This window comes from Crinia signifera, chromosome 9, assembly GCF_055691185.1.
Source record: "Crinia signifera chromosome 9, ASM5569118v1, whole genome shotgun sequence".
NCBI classification, from domain to species: domain Eukaryota; kingdom Metazoa; phylum Chordata; class Amphibia; order Anura; family Myobatrachidae; genus Crinia; species Crinia signifera.
The window spans coordinates 95,011,628-95,030,016 of NC_139225.1; the positions used below are offsets into that span (position 1 = coordinate 95,011,628).

An 18,389-nucleotide genomic window follows, 5' to 3' on the forward strand; every position below is an offset into this window, starting at 1 on the left:
ATGCTTGTGTCGACCTAATGTCATGTCTACCTAGACCCATGTCGACCCAATGCTTGTCGATCTAATGACCAGATCCCATTGCTACACATCACCGCACCTAATGCTTGTGTCGACCTTATGTCATGTCGACCTAGACCCATGTCAACCTTGACCCATGTTGACCTAGTGGTCGACCCAACAATCCCAACCCGTAGCAATAGCAGTTCCGATGTTTGGGGCTCTGCACATTGACGCATGTGCGGGTAATCTTTGCGAACAGCTTCAGCGACTTGCAAAGGATCAGGGAAGTGGTTGAGGGTTGGGGATGGCCGCGAGGACAGGGGTCACCCACGGGATCGTCCAGTGTTTTATGAACATCCCCATGAAAATGCTGGGTGTTTCCATGGGTACGTGGGCGGGGCAATGCGTACTGGGTGCAGGCGGCTGACGTCACAGGACTGTGTCAGCAGCCCTCCCTGTCTTCCTCACGGCACTCTCAAATAAAAGTCAATTCCCACTGACTTCTATTTGAGAAGCTGCGAGAAATCATTCCATGGTTGGCGACCATGGAATGATTTCTCCTGCAGTGGATACATACAAAGAGATGTGCCTTTGTTACACATCCCCTTGCATGTAAACAAGGGGATTCGGCGGTGGCGGTCGTACGTTCGAACGGGCGCTGTCTCTGGTGAATCACCCCCATTGTGCAATAACATTAATAATGTTACAACCAAACTTGAATTTTGAGATTTTGGAATAGCATCCGTTAAAGTCATTGCAGAGCTCAGTATGCAATGGAGCAACTCTATTTTTCTGCATAAGTAGAACTGCACAGGCAAACATCAGATGCGATTGAGGCAGGGGCGTAGCTAAGGGTTCATGGGCCCTGGTGCGAAAGGTCAGCTTGGGGCCCCCCTACATACAACAAAATTAAAATCTCTGTCTGTTTATATTTTAATACTCTATTTGTATGGACAGATAGAACAACATAGATAGGAAGATGGACGAGGGGAGGGGGAGCACAGATGGATGGATCAAGGGGATCATAGACAGATGGGGACAAAGTACCATGCTGGGGGACAGACTGACAGATGGATGAAGGGGCAGCATAGACAGAGGGAAGAGTTGGGGGGGCAAAGACAAACTGACAAACAGATGCTGGGATGCTCACCATTACTTTCTCTCCTTCATCACACAATGGCAGCGGCTCCTCCTCTCTGTGCGGAGCAAAGGTGTCAGCAGTGGGTCCTCTCCCTCTTCTCCCCCCTTCATGGTGAGGCTCTGGGCAGCAGTGTCCTCATGATGCGGCTAGTCAGTCCCTCCCCCCCCAGCTCTGGGCTCGATGACACCATGACACGATCCCTCTACTCCCACCATGACACCGGCAGGCAGGGAAACGCGGAGACAAGGTAAAAACCAGGGCACTGGCTGCAATCATGGTGGGGGGCCTGGATGCAATCGTGCGGGGGGTGCAATTCCGGCACCCCCCGTGCGCACGCGTATGCGCTGGGAGACGTGCACTGCTATTTAAAATTCACATCTCCCGCTGGACCGCGCTGGCCAATACGCGCTCGCGGTCCAGCAGCCCCCAGTTGATTGGCTGCTGGACCGCAAGCGCCTATTGGCTAGCGCGGTCCAGCGGGACACCTGAATTTAAAATAGCACCGCGTCTCCCAGACACAGCGGGGAGCTGGGAGCAAGATGGCGCGGCAGAGAGAGCACAGGGGAGCGGGCGGTGCCGGCACAGCTTCGGCGCCTCGCTACGCCGGGCCGGACAGTGGCGGGGGTTGGGCAACCTGGCTCAGGGGCCCGGTCGCAAGTGCGACCGCTGCGACCCCTGTAGCTACGCCACTGGATTGAGGCGCACAGTGTCAGGTTCCTAAGTGGACACATGGAGGTGGTCCATCTTATGGGGGTGTTGCTGATTATAGTTTGAGACAAAAAAAGTGGGTGACTCAAAGTGGGAGGAGACTTAAAGTGGGTGTCTTAGTCCTTGCGTATACAGTTGTGCGTCTGTGTACCAATACCATGCCCTGTAAATGATTTGCGCTTTATAAAAAAAAAGGCAGAGTTCGGCCGGCATCCCGCACACTAGGACCCTATAACAGGTTCATATCGCTGCCTGTTTTCATGCTTCGGTCCATTTCTACACAGCCCCCATTTTCATCAATGTTGCCTCAAGAAATGCTGCCTACATAAGAATACCCATAACCCCCTTTCTGTTGCAAGTAGCGATACAACGGAAATGACTCTACAGTCGCCGATACCTACACAGGCTTAGGTCTAGAGTGTGCTCAGTCCAAAATTACTTATTTCAGAAAGCAATGCACTTAAACGGTCTCTTTCATAATTAGAAGACACTGGGACTACAAAAGGGAACATTTACTTCTGACAATAATAAAAATGTATGTACGGAACAGACTTGTAGTGATTTGTTTCATATGTAATAATAAAAAAAAAAGATATGTGTAATTGCAATTCTCATTTTGTCTTTTTCACACAATTTGGCCTTTGTCCCACATTTTGTAGGAGGTATTGCAAGTTGGGATTCTACATTAGTAAAGGAAGTTTTTACAGAGGGGCCATCATGGGAACAGCAGAAGTCTGTGCTGGCCAAAGTCCAAAATGGTTCACATGCCCTGTAGACTCCTGCACAGCACTTGTGACATGTCACACTTCTTTCTCAGAAGTGCTTGGAAGCAACATGACACACTAATGGGCAACAGGAGGATTATTTGCTACCGTGTGGCAATTCGATTAGCCCTAATAATGTACTGTGGAGTGGAAAAGGGTGATAGCCTCAGGCCTTAACCCCTGGGGCTATTTAAGGAGCCACCCTTTTTCTCACCTGGTAAATTAGCTGTTTGTAGGTGTGAACACATAGAACACCTAAGCCCTGGACTTTAGGCGTGTTCGCACCCTGGACCGCTGTTTCTGGCCTGTGCATGTGCATATTCGCATGTGCAGGGTTTCTGTGCAGCCGCCTTCGGTGACTCACATGGGGGAGCGGAATGGAGGCGGACAGGGGGCATTCGCAAAACATCCATTTGCAAAGGGTCAGGGATGTGCAGACCAGGGCAGGAGACGTGTATTCGCACATCTGACAGGTGGCGTTAGAAGGCTCGCTAAGCAGCAAATTTACGCTGCTTAGCGAGCCAACCAGAATTACCCCCTTTATGGGTTTGCGACTGTAGCAGCAAAATGTTTACATTAATCCCACTTCAACTTTAAAAATACACTTGGTAATTGAAATATTAGTGTACTACAATATTTTTACCTATCAGCACAAAGGCGCTGCCTGCATGGTTCTTGGTATTAATCTGCACTACACCATGTCATCACAAAGTCAAGACTGGGAACTACAGGGCCCTTGGTTCTGCATGAACCAAGCCCCAGTAACTGGGACAGCGGTAGAGAAGACATCCCATAATTCTAGTGTGAAGAATTAGAAATACTGTTGTTATCATATGCCAAAAACAGCCCCTGTTCCTAGGTACAGAGTTCTAGGACAAGAAAATCTCAGAGGTGCTAGCAGGGGGCGAATTTAGGGGTCAGGATACCCTTAGGCGCAACAGAAAATGACAGCTCTTATCTGCGCAATAAAAAAAAATTAATTGGTAATCTGCCCTCTTTAAATGATTGCCAATTTAATATAATGACAAAAAGACATGAACTACCTGTGTGATGCCATTTATAATTATGTATGCATATTTACTAAGCAGGCCCATAATTTATAGGGGCAATCTCTGAATTACTTATCTGTTTCTGCTCTTCAATACACTTATGGCAAAGTCAAATAGAAATATTTAGTATTGCTTTGTTAATTGTGAGTGAAATCGCATCGCAGATGAGATCAGATGAGATCTCAGTAGTTCATATGGTAAAACACCCAGAACAGTGCCACTCTCCACGTCACCCCGAAGCATGGCGAGCGCAGCGGAACGCATCCTCCGACCTTTTCAAACCCCCACTATCCACGTCAGCGTGGAGTTGATGTTATATAGTGTGGCAAGCCCGAAGCGTGGCGAGCGTAGTGAGCCCCGTGAGGGTACGCGGATTACTTTACATGTATTCCGTGTCACCTCGCTGCGCTCGCCACACTATAGAGAATCAACTCCAAGCCGACGTGGATAGTGGGGGTATGAAAAGGTCGGAGGATGCGTTCCACCGCCACGCTTCAGGGTGACGTGGAGAGTGGTGCTGTTTTAGGTGTTTTACCATATGAACTACTGGAGATCTCATCTCATCTCACATCTCACGCCACAAAAAAGGGCCATGCGATGTGATTTCACTCAGGATGCAGTGAATAAATTAACTAAATTACTGTATTTGCTGGCGTATAAGACTACTTTTTCCCCCTGAAAAACATGCCTCCAAGTGGGAAGGTAACACTTGGGGGGTCGTCTTATACGCCCAGTAGTCTTATACGGCGGCAAATACGGTAACTACTGAGCGTACGTAGGAAATTTGGGTGCCCTGCTAGGAAACAAGTACTGTTTGTGATAAGTGATACAAATTAATCCCATGAAAGACATTCCCATCAACTTTTACCTATACTAGAAATGCACACGGTACTGCAAAAAATGGAGATGATGCAGCAGTATTTTAAATAAATGTAACCCTTTGAGGGCCAATGTTGCCGTGAGAGGTCCTCAAAATATCCGCTAAATATGCCAGCGCCGCATTTACAGCGGGTCCAATATTTATGTAACCTTTAATTAACTGACTGGGCTGTATTTGTATTTATTTATACTAAAAGAACCGTCACGGTGAGCAGTGCTGTAATTTTTAGCAGATATTTTGAGGCTCTCACAGCAATATGGGCACTCAGGGTTAAAATAAATGAGCATCAATATAAATCCAACTGTAAATAAAATGACAAACCAATAGAATGAGTGAATGCAGGATATGACAAGCACAGAGAAGTTAATGATGCCACAAAAGATTACCAGGTTTTAGACACGTTCATACCCCTTTCACACAGAAAACCAAATTACCGTGTAAAGCAGTTCTACCCGGTAATGTGCTGTTCAACACTGGTCTTTTTTTTGTGTGAAAGAGTCAAGCCGGGTCGTACTGTAAATCCCTGGTCGAGGACCCAGTATATTTGACCCTGGTTGAATCTTTCACACAGAAGAAATACTGGTGTTATTCAGAAAATTACTGTGTAGTCATTTCTAACCCGGTAATTTGCTTTTCTGTGTGAAAGGGGGTTAGGCTGGGGCCGTCAAAATGACCCGGCAATGAAAATGTTGGGTAAAAGCTGTGATTTTCAGACATTTCTGTCTGAAAGTGGTATAAGTACGTTTTTTAGTTTTTCTGTAAAGTAAAAGTAACTGAAACACTTTACTTTATTATAGCACCATCTAGTGACCATTTTGTGATTTGCACATTCTGTCATAGATTATTAAAGGCCTTAAATCACCTTAGCGCAGGCTAGTCTGGATTATGGGGATAATGAAGTGAGCTGCTGAATACATTATTATTATTAAAGCAACACAAGTCCCATAAATTGCATTTATTATTCTTGTGAACTATAATGACTAAATTTCCTATTTAAATACATACAATATTAGATGGTGTGCATGTACATGACAAGAGGGCCTTAGAAAACTTCAAAAAATAAAAACATACAGAACGAAGTATATCAATGAGAACGCAATCTTGGGTAAGGGATATGTTTTTTCACATGCAGGGACCTATTGGCCTTATAAAGGAAATCAAACAATGAGCGCAACAATCTGCGACAACAAACTCTAAACGATCAGAATAATTTATCATTGCTCCAGCATTGCCCTTATTAGCACCTCCATTTGCAGATATAGTAGCTGTGATAGTGTTGTGAATTACAGTCTTACTTATCACTGCATTTGCACCACCCTTGGGCTATTGCCATCTGTACTAGTGTAAGCTACCACTGGTTTATCGCACATGAAATAAAATAAAATGATAGACACACAAATTATATTTATGCTAAAGAATTTGAATTGATAATAATTGATGAATAAATCTTTTATACCTGCATTTTTCTTTTGACAGTTTCAAAGGGAAATGACAATGTTTGTGCGACTCCTGCAGCTAGGCATCCCTTTACAAAGTGCTGGAGGGGGGTTAAACGGACCCCAGGCTCCTGCCAGATACTGTCCAAGCTGACGTCCATAAAGAACAGACCCGCTGAGAATGGAACAGCTCCTGCAATGAACACATTAATAATAATAATAATAATAATAATAATAATAATAAGTGTAATAATAATATACTAAGTATAAATAGAAGCAATACTTTTAAATATTCATCTCCTAGTGTGTGAGAATTAGGGATCATGTGTAGTATCCCGCCATCTATTTCTTCTGCCTACTTCTTCCGCTGGCCATTTAAATGTACCAACAAGTGACAGTTTAAAATAAAAAATACATTTTGGACTGTTTATTATTCCATCATAAAGAATTTTGATAATATAACCCTTTTTCTCCCCATGGGCTTGTACACAGGAGCTTTCTCAATGCCTGTAGTATATCTAATCTCCACTGTGTGAAGAGCTTTGGGAACCCAGCTTACCCACCACTGCACAAAGGAGTTGGCAACAGTAAAGTGCCTACATTAAATGATGGACAGAACATGGACAAAATACAATGAAGCATCGTACAACCATGGGCCTAATTCAGACCTGATCGCTGCTGTGCAAATTTGCAGAGGACAGCAACCAGATAGCCACCGCCCAGAGTGAAAACCTGCATTGTACAAGCTGAATGATTTCCCCAGTCTGTGCAAGTGTGCGTTACTCTGACCCTTCCACAAGTCTGCGAGAGAAGCAGGCTGATCCAGGCCATAGATGATGCCACACACTCTCCCTGCAAACGCCTGGGCATGCCTGAGTTTTTTCTGACACTTCCATAAAAGTGCAGGTTACCACCCCCAAATGCAGGCATTTTGTGTCAGAAAAATTGTGAGGAGATTGCTATTAGGTACATTGCTGTTTTTTGTCGCTCTTTGGCCTTGTGCGTGCACACTATGATCTGTACGCATGCGCCTGTCCTTCGATAATTGATAGGATTGCAAATACACACAACTCTGAATAACCCCCCATGTACATTCAACCATAACCCAGTGTGCTATTAGCACCTTAACAATCCTTGGGCCTGATTCAGATGTGTTTGGATTTAACATAGTTGCTGCTTACTTGGAAGCGTATGGTAATGCAGCAGGAGGCATTTGTAGAAGTAGATGCGCACTGCATGTGTGTGTGATCCACTGCTGTATCTGAGAATGCATCACCTGAGACACCCATGGAGGTCATGCAAGGTGACCACTGAAGCTCCTTCCAAGAGGTCAGAAAATCTCCCTCAGAAGACAGACACTTGCATTGGCTCTCCATTTTGTGAAATTGCTGCCATCACCGACTGTCCCCTAACAGCTGCAGACTAAGGGGTATATTTACTATAATTTGTGTTCATTCCAGATTGCATTTTCATGTGAAAAATGCATCTCAGTCATTTACAAAACGCAGCAGAGTCTGCTCAATGCGAATGAAAATCGTGACATGTACGAATGAATAGTCGGCAGGACTTTGTATAGGCACCACTACAATACAGACATTTACCAAGATTCTGTTCTGCAAGCACTGCTGTGAATTAGGCTCAAAATACTCTTTTCAAATAGAAGTTCTTTTGCCTGACATGTTTAAAGAAGAATGTACACACCTGTAAGAGCCATGCAGTGCCTCTGTGTATAAAAGTAAAAGGAAGAAAGTGTAAAAGAAAGAGTTCAAAAATGTTTTCTTCAAACTGCATGGGGTACCCCTCCTAAGAATAACCAGCCACTGGATCTTTGAGCTGATGCTGGTTCTAAAAAAAAAAAAACAACAGGGTAATTAAATAATCAGAACTGGGCTCAGGACTGGTCCTAGTTCCAAAAATAAGAGATGACGAAGTAGGGGTCGCCCATATTTTTTAAAACACTGGGCTCCACTATTCAGTAAGGTAATGCCACAGCCCATTGATACATTTATACTGGTCCCTGGGGCCACGGCATTAACCATCCCAAACAATCAGCCCTGGCCAGGATCCCTGAGGGAATGGGCACCCGCCCTCCACCAATAAAGGCCCCCTCCATGGCACACAAGGGTGAGGGCTGAAAGCTGGTGCTATGCCCAGCACACCTGGGCTATGGGGCCGAGTTCATAGCTAGTGAAGTGAAAAAAAAAGGTAATATTGTGTTTTACCTGTAGAACTACAGGTCCCAGTAAGCCTCTCCAGCTTGCTGGTATTTGGAGAATCTCAAGTATTATGGGTACTTACAACCATATCTGTGGGAAAATGAGGTTTACACCACAAACCACAAAGGTTAATTGGGTCAAGCTTGTGGTTTGACTTAATCAACCTTTGTGGTTTGTGGTAAGCCATATTTTGCCCATAGCAGTGTATAAACTCCACTTGAGTGGCAGCTCAGCCAACCAGGAGCCTGATTGGCTTATGGCTCTGTAAGTGACATAGGTCACGTGGAGGCCCCCCATTCATGTCTATACATGGATTTTCTTTAGTTTGTTGGGTTACCTGCAGTTTCTCTGGTATTTTTACACTTGATGGCTATTAACTTGGCCGAGGGGTGGCGACAATAGCACTGGACTTCCGCCCTGGCCCTTGGGTGCCGTGGAGAGGGCTTTTATTCGAAGGGGGGGGTGCCCATTCCCCCCAGGGACCCTGGGCAGGAATGACTAGTTGGGGGTTAATGCTACAGCCCCAGGGACCACTCTAAATGTGTCCCCAGTTGTGACATTGCCTTTCTGACAAGTGGAGCCTGATGCTGGTTTCAAAAAATATACGAGGGACCCCCAAGTCCTTTTTCCTATTTTTGGAACCAGGACCGCGCCAAGATCTTGGGGCAGTTTATTTAAAGGCAGGGGAACAAAACAACATTTTTTTCCCCTTCATTTTTAGAACCAGCTCCAAAAGCCCTTGGCTGGATATGATTAGGAGGGTGGACCCCACACAGTTTCTTTTCCCTTTTTTTTTTGACCCTTTGTTTTACTTTTACACAAAGAAACACTGCACAGATCTGGCACATGCACAAGGTCTGTATCTGCTGCCACAGTAGCTTCGGGACCTGCATCGGGCCTTATTTGCTTGCTCATTCAGTAAAAGCAAATTAAACCACATTTTATCAAGCTCTGGATTACAGTCCATAGTTTAAGGATATCAATGTTTAAGCACAGGACACTTAGGGCCTTATTCTGGTTGAGGCGGTCCGTTCCGAGTTTTTTTCGGAACTGACCGAACGCCACGCCGTGCGGACATTCTAAGAACACACGCCCACAGGTCGTCCGCATCCGTTTGGACGGACTCGCTAAGATGAGGGAGTGTCTTCAGACTGCATCCAAACGTGTGTGCAGTGGGAACTCAAAAATTCTGCACAGTCTTACTGCGTCCGAACGGACGGGAAGCTGACCGTACGCACCGAGTTGGTGTATTTCCGCAAACCTCACTAATCTATTCGGAAGTCATGCTTCTGCAACATGACACACTTATCCAATTAGCCTACCTCATAACACATAGATTATTTTTAAATGTAATCAATTACTTACCAATTGATAATTAAACACATTACTTGCACTTTAGATTAACCCTTACATCATGTTAAGTGTTATTACTTCATTGTTGCCCCTTTACCTGTCTTAGTGGTTCCAATTGAACCTGTAAAAAGAGTGTAATTAATCACTAATGACTAGAGTGGATTGTATTGTGGTCAGCTGCGAGTGTTTAAGGTGCGGCCGTACTAATTGGGCGATCCGAATGCCTAGTGCATGAACCAGTGCTCTCCGAGAACTGAAACTTGCTTATGGACTCCGCAGATTTCTGCCATGTTGGTTCAATTGCACTCGGTGTCCGGTCCGAATGCACGCCTACCATTGTTCGTGCACTCCCACGTGTACGCCCAGATTTACGCCCAGTTGTGCCCACTTTGAAACCGCGCCCTTGTGTACGCCCACATGACGCCTATATTACGCCCATATGTCCCGAGGGAGTTCGGTGCACATTTGTAGACGGTATTGGTGAGAACGAGTGCGCAGACAGTACGTTGCACATGCGCATTGCGTTGCCTACGCAGGCGCAGATAGCTAAAAAGTGCCCTCCGAAAGAATTCAGAACGGACCGCACCAAACAGAATAAGGCCCTTAATTTGTAAATCAGTCAATTTGATTTAACAAAGTGTCTTGTGTTCAAAAATGGATATCCTTAAAACCTGGATTGCAAAGCCCCATACACACTAGATGAGAAAGTACAAATATATTTTGCTTCCACGTCTAATGTGTACACTCAATATCATTAATAATGCTTGCTCCCGTGCATTTTTAACAACTCCATCCATTGAAGTAGCTGCTAAGGATCCCCACCGCCAATATTGGCAGGTACACACATCGCTAGTATGTACCCGGCATTAGACAATGGCTGTATGGAAAGTACCTGCTAGTATGAAATATCTGATTTGCTGTGGGCAGGAGGCAACCAACAAGTACACTGTAGAGTTTCTCATAATGGAAATTTTATATTATACAGTAACAAAACAAATATATAAAAATAATAAAACTATGACTACAAAAGTCACTACTTCAGAGACACATATAAAAGCTATAAAGTGGGAAAAAGGCAGAAACCAAGAAATATAGTAAACAATTGTACGTTCTTATGGGTTGATATTGTGGATTCTATTTAGAGCTGCATCATAGTTGCCTACCCTCCTGCATTCTGCAGGAGACTCCCTGAAAAGCAGCAATCTCCCTCTCTCCCTCATTAGTCTAGCAATCTCCCTCATTTCACCTAACCCACATTACACTGTTATATTTTTGGGGAAAAAAGGAACGAGACACAGATACAGTTACATTGAATCATCAGCACCATTTCCCAGCACTTTACCAAGTATAGTAGCTAACTGCTTTGGGGCTCATCTACATTTGGATATAAGTCATTTTACAAGATTCCTCTCAGATGTAGCAGTACACACCCACGCTTCTAGGGGCCACGTTCACAATCTCTTTTCACAATCTCTCCATATATGGAACTTGACATGCCCATTAAGTGGAGCTTGACACGCCCCTTCAATGGGGCGCTGTGCAAAATTCTACTACCAACTATAATCTCCCTGAAACTTGTTTTCAAAAGTAGGCAAGTATGAGCTGCATACTCTATATAAACAATACCATCTGTTGAATAACCCTAATATTATATACATCTAACCCTCACCAAGAATTGAAAGTGAAACTCCTCGATACAAGGCCCGGAAGCCTTCCTGATAGTACACAGAATACAAAGTATGGACGATCCCTCTGTATGTTGGCTCCATGCTGTTCTGAACAATAAGACGAGTCTTGACGACATCAGTGGGATAGATTATAACTGCTGCCAACATCCCAGCCATGCTTCCAGCAGCAATGACTTCCCATTGTGAGATATGTCCTAAATCATCCATAAACAGCATTGTTAACCTATAATAAAGAGAATATGAAAAAACATTATGACAAAAGCAAACAAATGTAAAATAAATTCAGCCACATTAGCCGTTCCTTTATAACCAAGAATACGGACAAGGACAACAATTTCACTTGTAGAACTCAAAGCGTTTTCTAAATGTATTTAGACCAGAGTTACCTACCCTCCTGGAATGCCCGGGAGGGTCCCGAAAATCGGGTCCCCCTCCCAGCCCCCTGGAAAGGTGGGCAACCCTCCCAGAATCTGGAGGACCCCCGCTCCACCCCCTGATCCTCTGCCTGACCGGGACATTTAAATAACCCCATCTGCTGAGCTCCGATGAGGGGGCGTGGGCTAAAGTGTCATAACGCATCATTTTAGCCCCGCCCCTCCACGGAGATTGGCAAATCAGGCCATTTACTATCATGGGGGTGGGGTTCAATGACATCACATGAAAGACCCCGCCTCCCAAAGTCCTACTGAAAGTCTCCTCACCGGGCTTCTCCCGGAGAGGAGACTACAAAAGTCGGCAACCCTGATTTAGACTGGAGATATCACTCTGTTGTATTAAAACAATCTGTTGTTCGTCTGTCTTTCAGCAACAAAGGCTTGGCATTACAGATGCTACACTGAAGTTCAAGGTGAAAACAGATATACAGTACTTACAGGCAGGGCTGCTATAAGAAATTGTGGCACTTGGGAATGTCAAAATCGGCAGCCCTTCCCCATATCGGTATGGGTCATAGGGTCAACAAGAGGAAGATTGACATACATTGGGTCGACCACTGAAGGTCAACATGCACCAACATGCGTCCTGTGTCGGGCACAGTGAGGCACCGTGCCCGAAGAATGGGCGGCGCAGCGAATAAGCCCTATTTCTAAAATGACTCCACAAAATCAGGGATAAAACGTATCACAAACTGTTCTCCTGTACCCAATGCGGCCATCCAGCTTGCTGCACAAGGGTCCTGACACCAGGTGCCATAGCTGACATTCCTTTACCTTACAATTGCCATTATTTATTTATTTGCCTCGGATGAAGTCTCTCTTTCAACTTTACAGCGGTCCCATTCTGGGTCCTGCATCATGCACTGTAGAGCTCAGTAAGTATTTACCATGGATCAAAAAAACAGGTGTGTTATTGGGTTCTTTATTACTCTAGTATACAGTACCATCTCTGGCCCTCATTTGTTTTCAGAATACTTCTTCTGGTTCTGAATTGCAAGCTCAATTGGGCAGGAAAATGGTATCTAAAGAATGATATGTACGGTCATGTGTAAAGTGCATGCAAACTATTTAAAAAATAATAAATAAAGCCTATAAAAGAGTGCATTTGCCTCACATGTGGTTACTGTAGCAAATGCATCAAGCAAGTAGATGTCTGAGTAGGATACAAGGAAACAAAAGTGTATCAGAATGACATTTATAACTGCCGGATGCCATGGCAGAAATCATGTGCAGACATAACTGCTCATTGTGGGGGTGGTGTTCTGCTGGAAATGAAAAGTTCTTTGTTTTAGAACTAACAATTTGACCAATAATTTATATTCAAATCAGAAAATGTTACTTTACAGAACAACTATACCCAGAATGGGAAATGTTCACTTTGCTGCTAATGACTTTGCTGCTGATGCTAAAACGATGGCAGGGCCTGCTGGGATGAATGCATAAGGAACATCTTAGGGTCTTAAACGGTATCCCACACTGGTCTCCTCCCCTCCCCTGGTACCTGTCCTGCCCCCCCTCCCCTGGTACCTTGCAGCTGGTACCCCACCCCTAGTACCTGGCAGCAATCCTGGGGATCCGGGCAGCACAGTCTGTGCTCTGGCGGAGGAAGCAGGTCCATTAGGAGAGTGTGATTTCATCGGCGGGGTCCCTGCTGCAAATGGGAACTAGCGGGCGCATAGGTAATGAGTGGCTCATTCATATGTGCATATGTAATGAGCAGATCATTCATACGTGCATATGTAATGAGCAGGATTCGTGCCTCCTAGTGACCCGTGCACGCCCGTTGCCTACCTCACTGCCGGGTACCAGGGGAGGGAGTGTTACTAGGTGCTGCCTACTGCATGGTATATTACTGGTTAATTACTGTGTACCTTTCACAACGGGTGCAATGTGAAAGGTACAAAAACGGTAATTAACCAGTAATATACTGTTTACAAAATGCAGTATGAATGGGGTTAAACTTGATCTGACCTGGTTAAAGAAACATTTAAAAAAAAATGGGTCAGAGCCGGTTTGGCAGTGGGAAAGCAGCATGATCATGTATGTTTATATAACATTGTTACCAGGGAACAGCAATTATTTCCATTGCTCTGCTCCCATGTCTGTACATTTATTCCCATCAATTGTCGGTTTACCTACTTATTAAATCAGACAGTTACAGTACATAGCTTTTTTCTCATCTGTTCTCATACACTTATTACCAGCATGAACCTTTAATAAGTGTATAAGAATACAGGTTGAGTATCCCTTATCCAAAATGCTTGGACCAGGAGAATTTTGGATAACGGATTATTCCGTATTTCAGAATATTTTTATATTTCAATTATGTATCTTGAAGTATCTTGCATTTATGTTGTACAAACACATCAATCACATGAAATACAAACAAATATTATATATTATTTGTGCATAAAACAAGGTTTCAAAACATGAAACAAAAATTGTTTACTATCAGGTAATGTATTTGAATGCCAAGCAATCATTGTCTTGCACATATTTAGTGCCAGTTACATATCATGTCCCCAGTAGTGCCAGTTACATATCATGTCCTCAGTAGTGCCAGTTACATATCATGTCCTCAGTAGTGCTGTTACATATCATGTCCTCAGTAGTGCTGTTACATATCATGTCCTCAGTAGTGCCAGTTACATATCATGTCCTCAGTAGTGCCAGTTACATATCATGTCCTCAGTAGTGCCAGTTACATATCATGTCCCCAGTAGTGCCAGTTACATATCATGTCCTCAGTAGTGCCAGTTACATATCATGTCCTCAGTAGTGCCAGTTACATATCATGTCCTCAGTAGTGCCAGTTACATATCATGTCCCCAGTAGTGCCAGTTACATATCATGTCCCCAGTAGTGGCAGTTACATATAATGTCGCTAGTAGTGCCAGTTACATATCATGTCCTCAGTAGTGCCAGTTACATATCATGTCCTCAGTAGTGCTGTTACATATCATGTCCTCAGTAGTGCCAGTTACATATCATGTCCTCAGTAGTGCCAGTTACATATCATGTCCTCAGTAGTGCCAGTTACATATCATGTCCTCAGTAGTGCCAGTTACATATCATGTCCCCAGTAGTGGCAGTTACATATCATGTCCCCAGTAGTGCCAGTTACATATCATGTCCTCAGTAGTGCCAGTTACATATCATGTCCCCAGTAGTGCTGTTACATATCATGTCCTCAGTAGTGCTGTTACATATCATGTCCTCAGTAGTGCCAGTTACATATCATGTCCTCAGTAGTGCCAGTTACATATCATGTCCTCAGTAGTGCCAGTTACATATCATGTCCCCAGTAGTGCTGTTACATATCATGTCCTCAGTAGTGCTGTTACATATCATGTCCTCAGTAGTGCTGTTACATATCATGTCCTCAGTAGTGCCAGTTACATATCATGTCCTCAGTAGTGCCAGTTACATATCATGTCCTCAGTAGTGCTAGTTACATATCATGTCCTCAGTAGTGCCAGTTACATATCATGTCCTCAGTAGTGCCAGTTACATATCATGTCCTCAGTAGTGCCAGTTACATATCATGTCCTCAGTAGTGCCAGTTACATATCATGTCCTCAGTAGTGCCAGTTACATATCATGTCCTCAGTAGTGCTGTTACAGATGTCCCCTGTAGGTTTTTAGCAAGAAATCCCCCCCCCCCCCACTTTCTGGAATGTATGCTTTTTGGAATAATTTGGATAACGGATATTTGGATATGGGATACTCATCCTGTATACTATAAATCTAAACACCATGATTTTGCCTATACACTAGCAGGGCGTAATTGGAGGGCATCCCAATTCGGTTAGGCAGGTTTCAGGTTTACATGTTTAATGTCCCAAATATTTTTTTTTTGGGGGGGGGGGCTCCATCATTGGTAACATAGAAACAGTATTTGGCCAGATAAGAACCACTGGACCCATCTAGTCTGCCCTTTTTTTTATCCTTTGGGCAACTTCAACCCAATTTCATCCTTTGTTCTTTGCAAACATATTCATATATCTATCCCAGGCAAGTTTATATTGCTCTACTGTTTAAAGGCCCACATTCACTCAGCTGAGGTATCGCATGCAGCCTTGTATGCGTTACTTTGGCTGTATTCGGTCCTTCTGCCTATAATGTATCATGCCATTCACTGGCCCAGGATATGATATACTGTATCCTTGTAGCAGCCAGGACAATCTCCAGATCCAATGTGCACAGGACCGCACATTTGATCGGATGTAAATGACATACGATATGACACTTTTCACATGATTTTCCGGCCTGATGAGTCGAAATCCTTCCAGAAAGAGCCATATCGTACTAGTGTATGGGGGCTTAAGGCTCTACCACCTCTGATTTGAGGCTATTCCACTTATCCACTACTCTTTCCCTGAAGTAGTTTCCTTAAATCTCCCCTGAACTTATTTCCCTCCAGTTTCAGTGCATTCAATGCAGTTCTAATACTGCTTTTTCTTTAAAGAATCTCACCCTCCTGTACTTTGCTAAAATGCTTGGTATATTTGAAAGTCTCTATCATGTTAGCCTAAGGGACCAACATTTTGGAAATTTTGTACGCATTGAGCAAAATAACGAAGGTCGGAGCAACATATTGCTACTTCCTTCATTACACAAGCAGAGGTTGCTAGCAATATCGTCAGGGACATGCTGAATTCCTTGCAAGGAGCATCCCTCCAGCAATTGGTGAGGGAGCCCACTCGTAAGGATGCAATATTAGACTTAATACTTACAAATGGTGACAGAATATCTGACATAAATGTGGGTGAAAATCTGGGATCCAGTGACCATCAAGCAGTATGGTTCAAAATAAAGACAGAGACTGACTCATCGCACACAAAAACAAAGGTGTTAGATTTTAGGAAGGCTGATTTTGTAGAGATGGGAAACTCTGCAAGGGATTCTTTGGCAGAGTGGAAGAACTTGGAAGGAGTGCAGGATAAGTGGGAAAAATTAAAAAGTGCAATTCTAAAAGCAACAGAACTTTGTGTCAAAAGAGTTAGGAAAAACACAAGAAAAAGAAAGCCATTGTGGTTTGCAAAAGAAGTAGCAAGTATTGTGAAAGCAAAAAAGTTGGCCTTTAAGAAATTTAAGCAGACGCAGAAGAATGAGGACAAAGAGGTGTATCTTGTTAGACAGAAGGAGGCTAAGAAGGTAATCAGATGTGCAAAAGCACAGGCTGAAGAGAAAATGGCCCAGTCAGTGGGTAAAGGGGGGAAAACTTTTTTTAGGTATATAAGTGAAAGGAGAAAAACAAAAAGTGGAATAATTAGACTGAAGACAGAGAGTGGAAGTTTTCTTGAGGGGGACAATGTAATAGCAGATAATATTAATAATTATTTCTGCTCAGTATTCACTGCTAAAAGAGAGGGGAAGGGGCCACAGTTAAGTTGCAAGTATAGTCAGAAAACTGAGGGAGAGACAAGTACATTTACAGAGGAGAAAGTCCTCACAGAACTCTCAAAACTGAAAGTGGATAAATCAATGGAGCCAGATGGGATACATCCAAGGATACTAAAAGAGCTTAAAGGGGAGCTGGTAAAACCAATAACAGAATTATTCAACCAGTCACTAGCTACTGGAGTAATCCCAGAGGACTGGAAAACAGCAAATGTAGTCCCACTGCACAAAAGTGGAAGCAAGGAAGAGGTAAGCAACTATCGACCAGTGAGCCTTACATCAGTAGTAGGGAAATTGATGGAAACACTCTTAAAACAAAGAGTTGTAGAATATCTCAAAACCAGCAATATACAGGATCCAAAACAGCATGAGGATCTAGGCAGATTAGAGAAATGGTCAAGAGAATGGCAACTACAGTTTAATGCCCAAAAATGCAAAATCATGCACTTGGGTCTCAGAAATCCAAAGACTCAATATAGTATAAATGGCACTATAATGGAAACTACTGAGGAAGAGAGGGATCTAGGTGTCACTATTTCAGGGGACTTAAAAGCAGGTAGGCAATGTAACAAAGCAATAAAGAAGGCAAGTCAGATGCTTGGTTGCATAGGGAGAGGTATCAGCAGTAGAAAGAAAGAAGTAATAATGCCACTGTATAGGACATTGGTACGACCTCTCTTGAGGGCAGATTTATTAAGCTTGGAGAAGAGATAAACTGGAGATAAAGTGGAGAAAAGGTAAAAGGAGATAAAGCACCAGCCAATCAACTCCCAACTGTCTTTTTCAAACACAGCTGATTGGCTGGTGCTTTATCTCCTTTTACCTTTTCTCCGCTTTATCTCCAGTTTATCTCTTCTCCAAGCTTAATAAATCTGCCCCTTAGAGTATTGTGTTCAGTTCTGGAGGCCATATCTCCAGAAGGATATAAATACATTAGAGACTGTACAAAGAAGAGCAACTAAAATGGTGCATGGCCTACATCACAAAACATACCAAGAAAGACTAAAAGATCTTAATATGTATACTTTAGAGCAGAGAAGGGAAAGGGGGGACATGATAGAAACTTTCAAATATATCAAGGGCTTTAACAAGGTACAGGTGGGAGACATTCTTCACAGGAAGAGGAGCAACAGAACACGAGGACATGCACTGAAACTAGAGGGAGGAAGATTCAGGGGAAATGTGAGGAAGAATTTTTTCACAGAAAGAGTAGTAGATAAGTGGAATAGCCTCCCATCAGAGGTGGTAGAGGCAAATACAGTAGTACAATTTAAACATGCTTGGGATAGGCATACTGATATCCTTACAAAAAAATAA

At 43.6% G+C, this 18,389-nt stretch overlaps 1 protein-coding gene across 1 annotated transcript in view; it reads right to left on the bottom strand.

Annotated features, from left to right (window-relative positions):
* The window catches only part of SLC25A43 (solute carrier family 25 member 43), a 35,300-nt gene that overhangs the window by 12,437 nt on the left and 4,474 nt on the right, over positions 1-18,389 (bottom strand). The window contains exons 2-3 of the mRNA XM_083159412.1: positions 11,217-11,458; positions 5,999-6,171 (exon numbers count right to left, since the gene is read on the bottom strand). Of these exons, the coding sequence (XP_083015538.1) occupies positions 5,999-6,171; positions 11,217-11,458 (415 nt within the window). The remainder of the gene's footprint in view (positions 1-5,998; positions 6,172-11,216; positions 11,459-18,389) is intronic.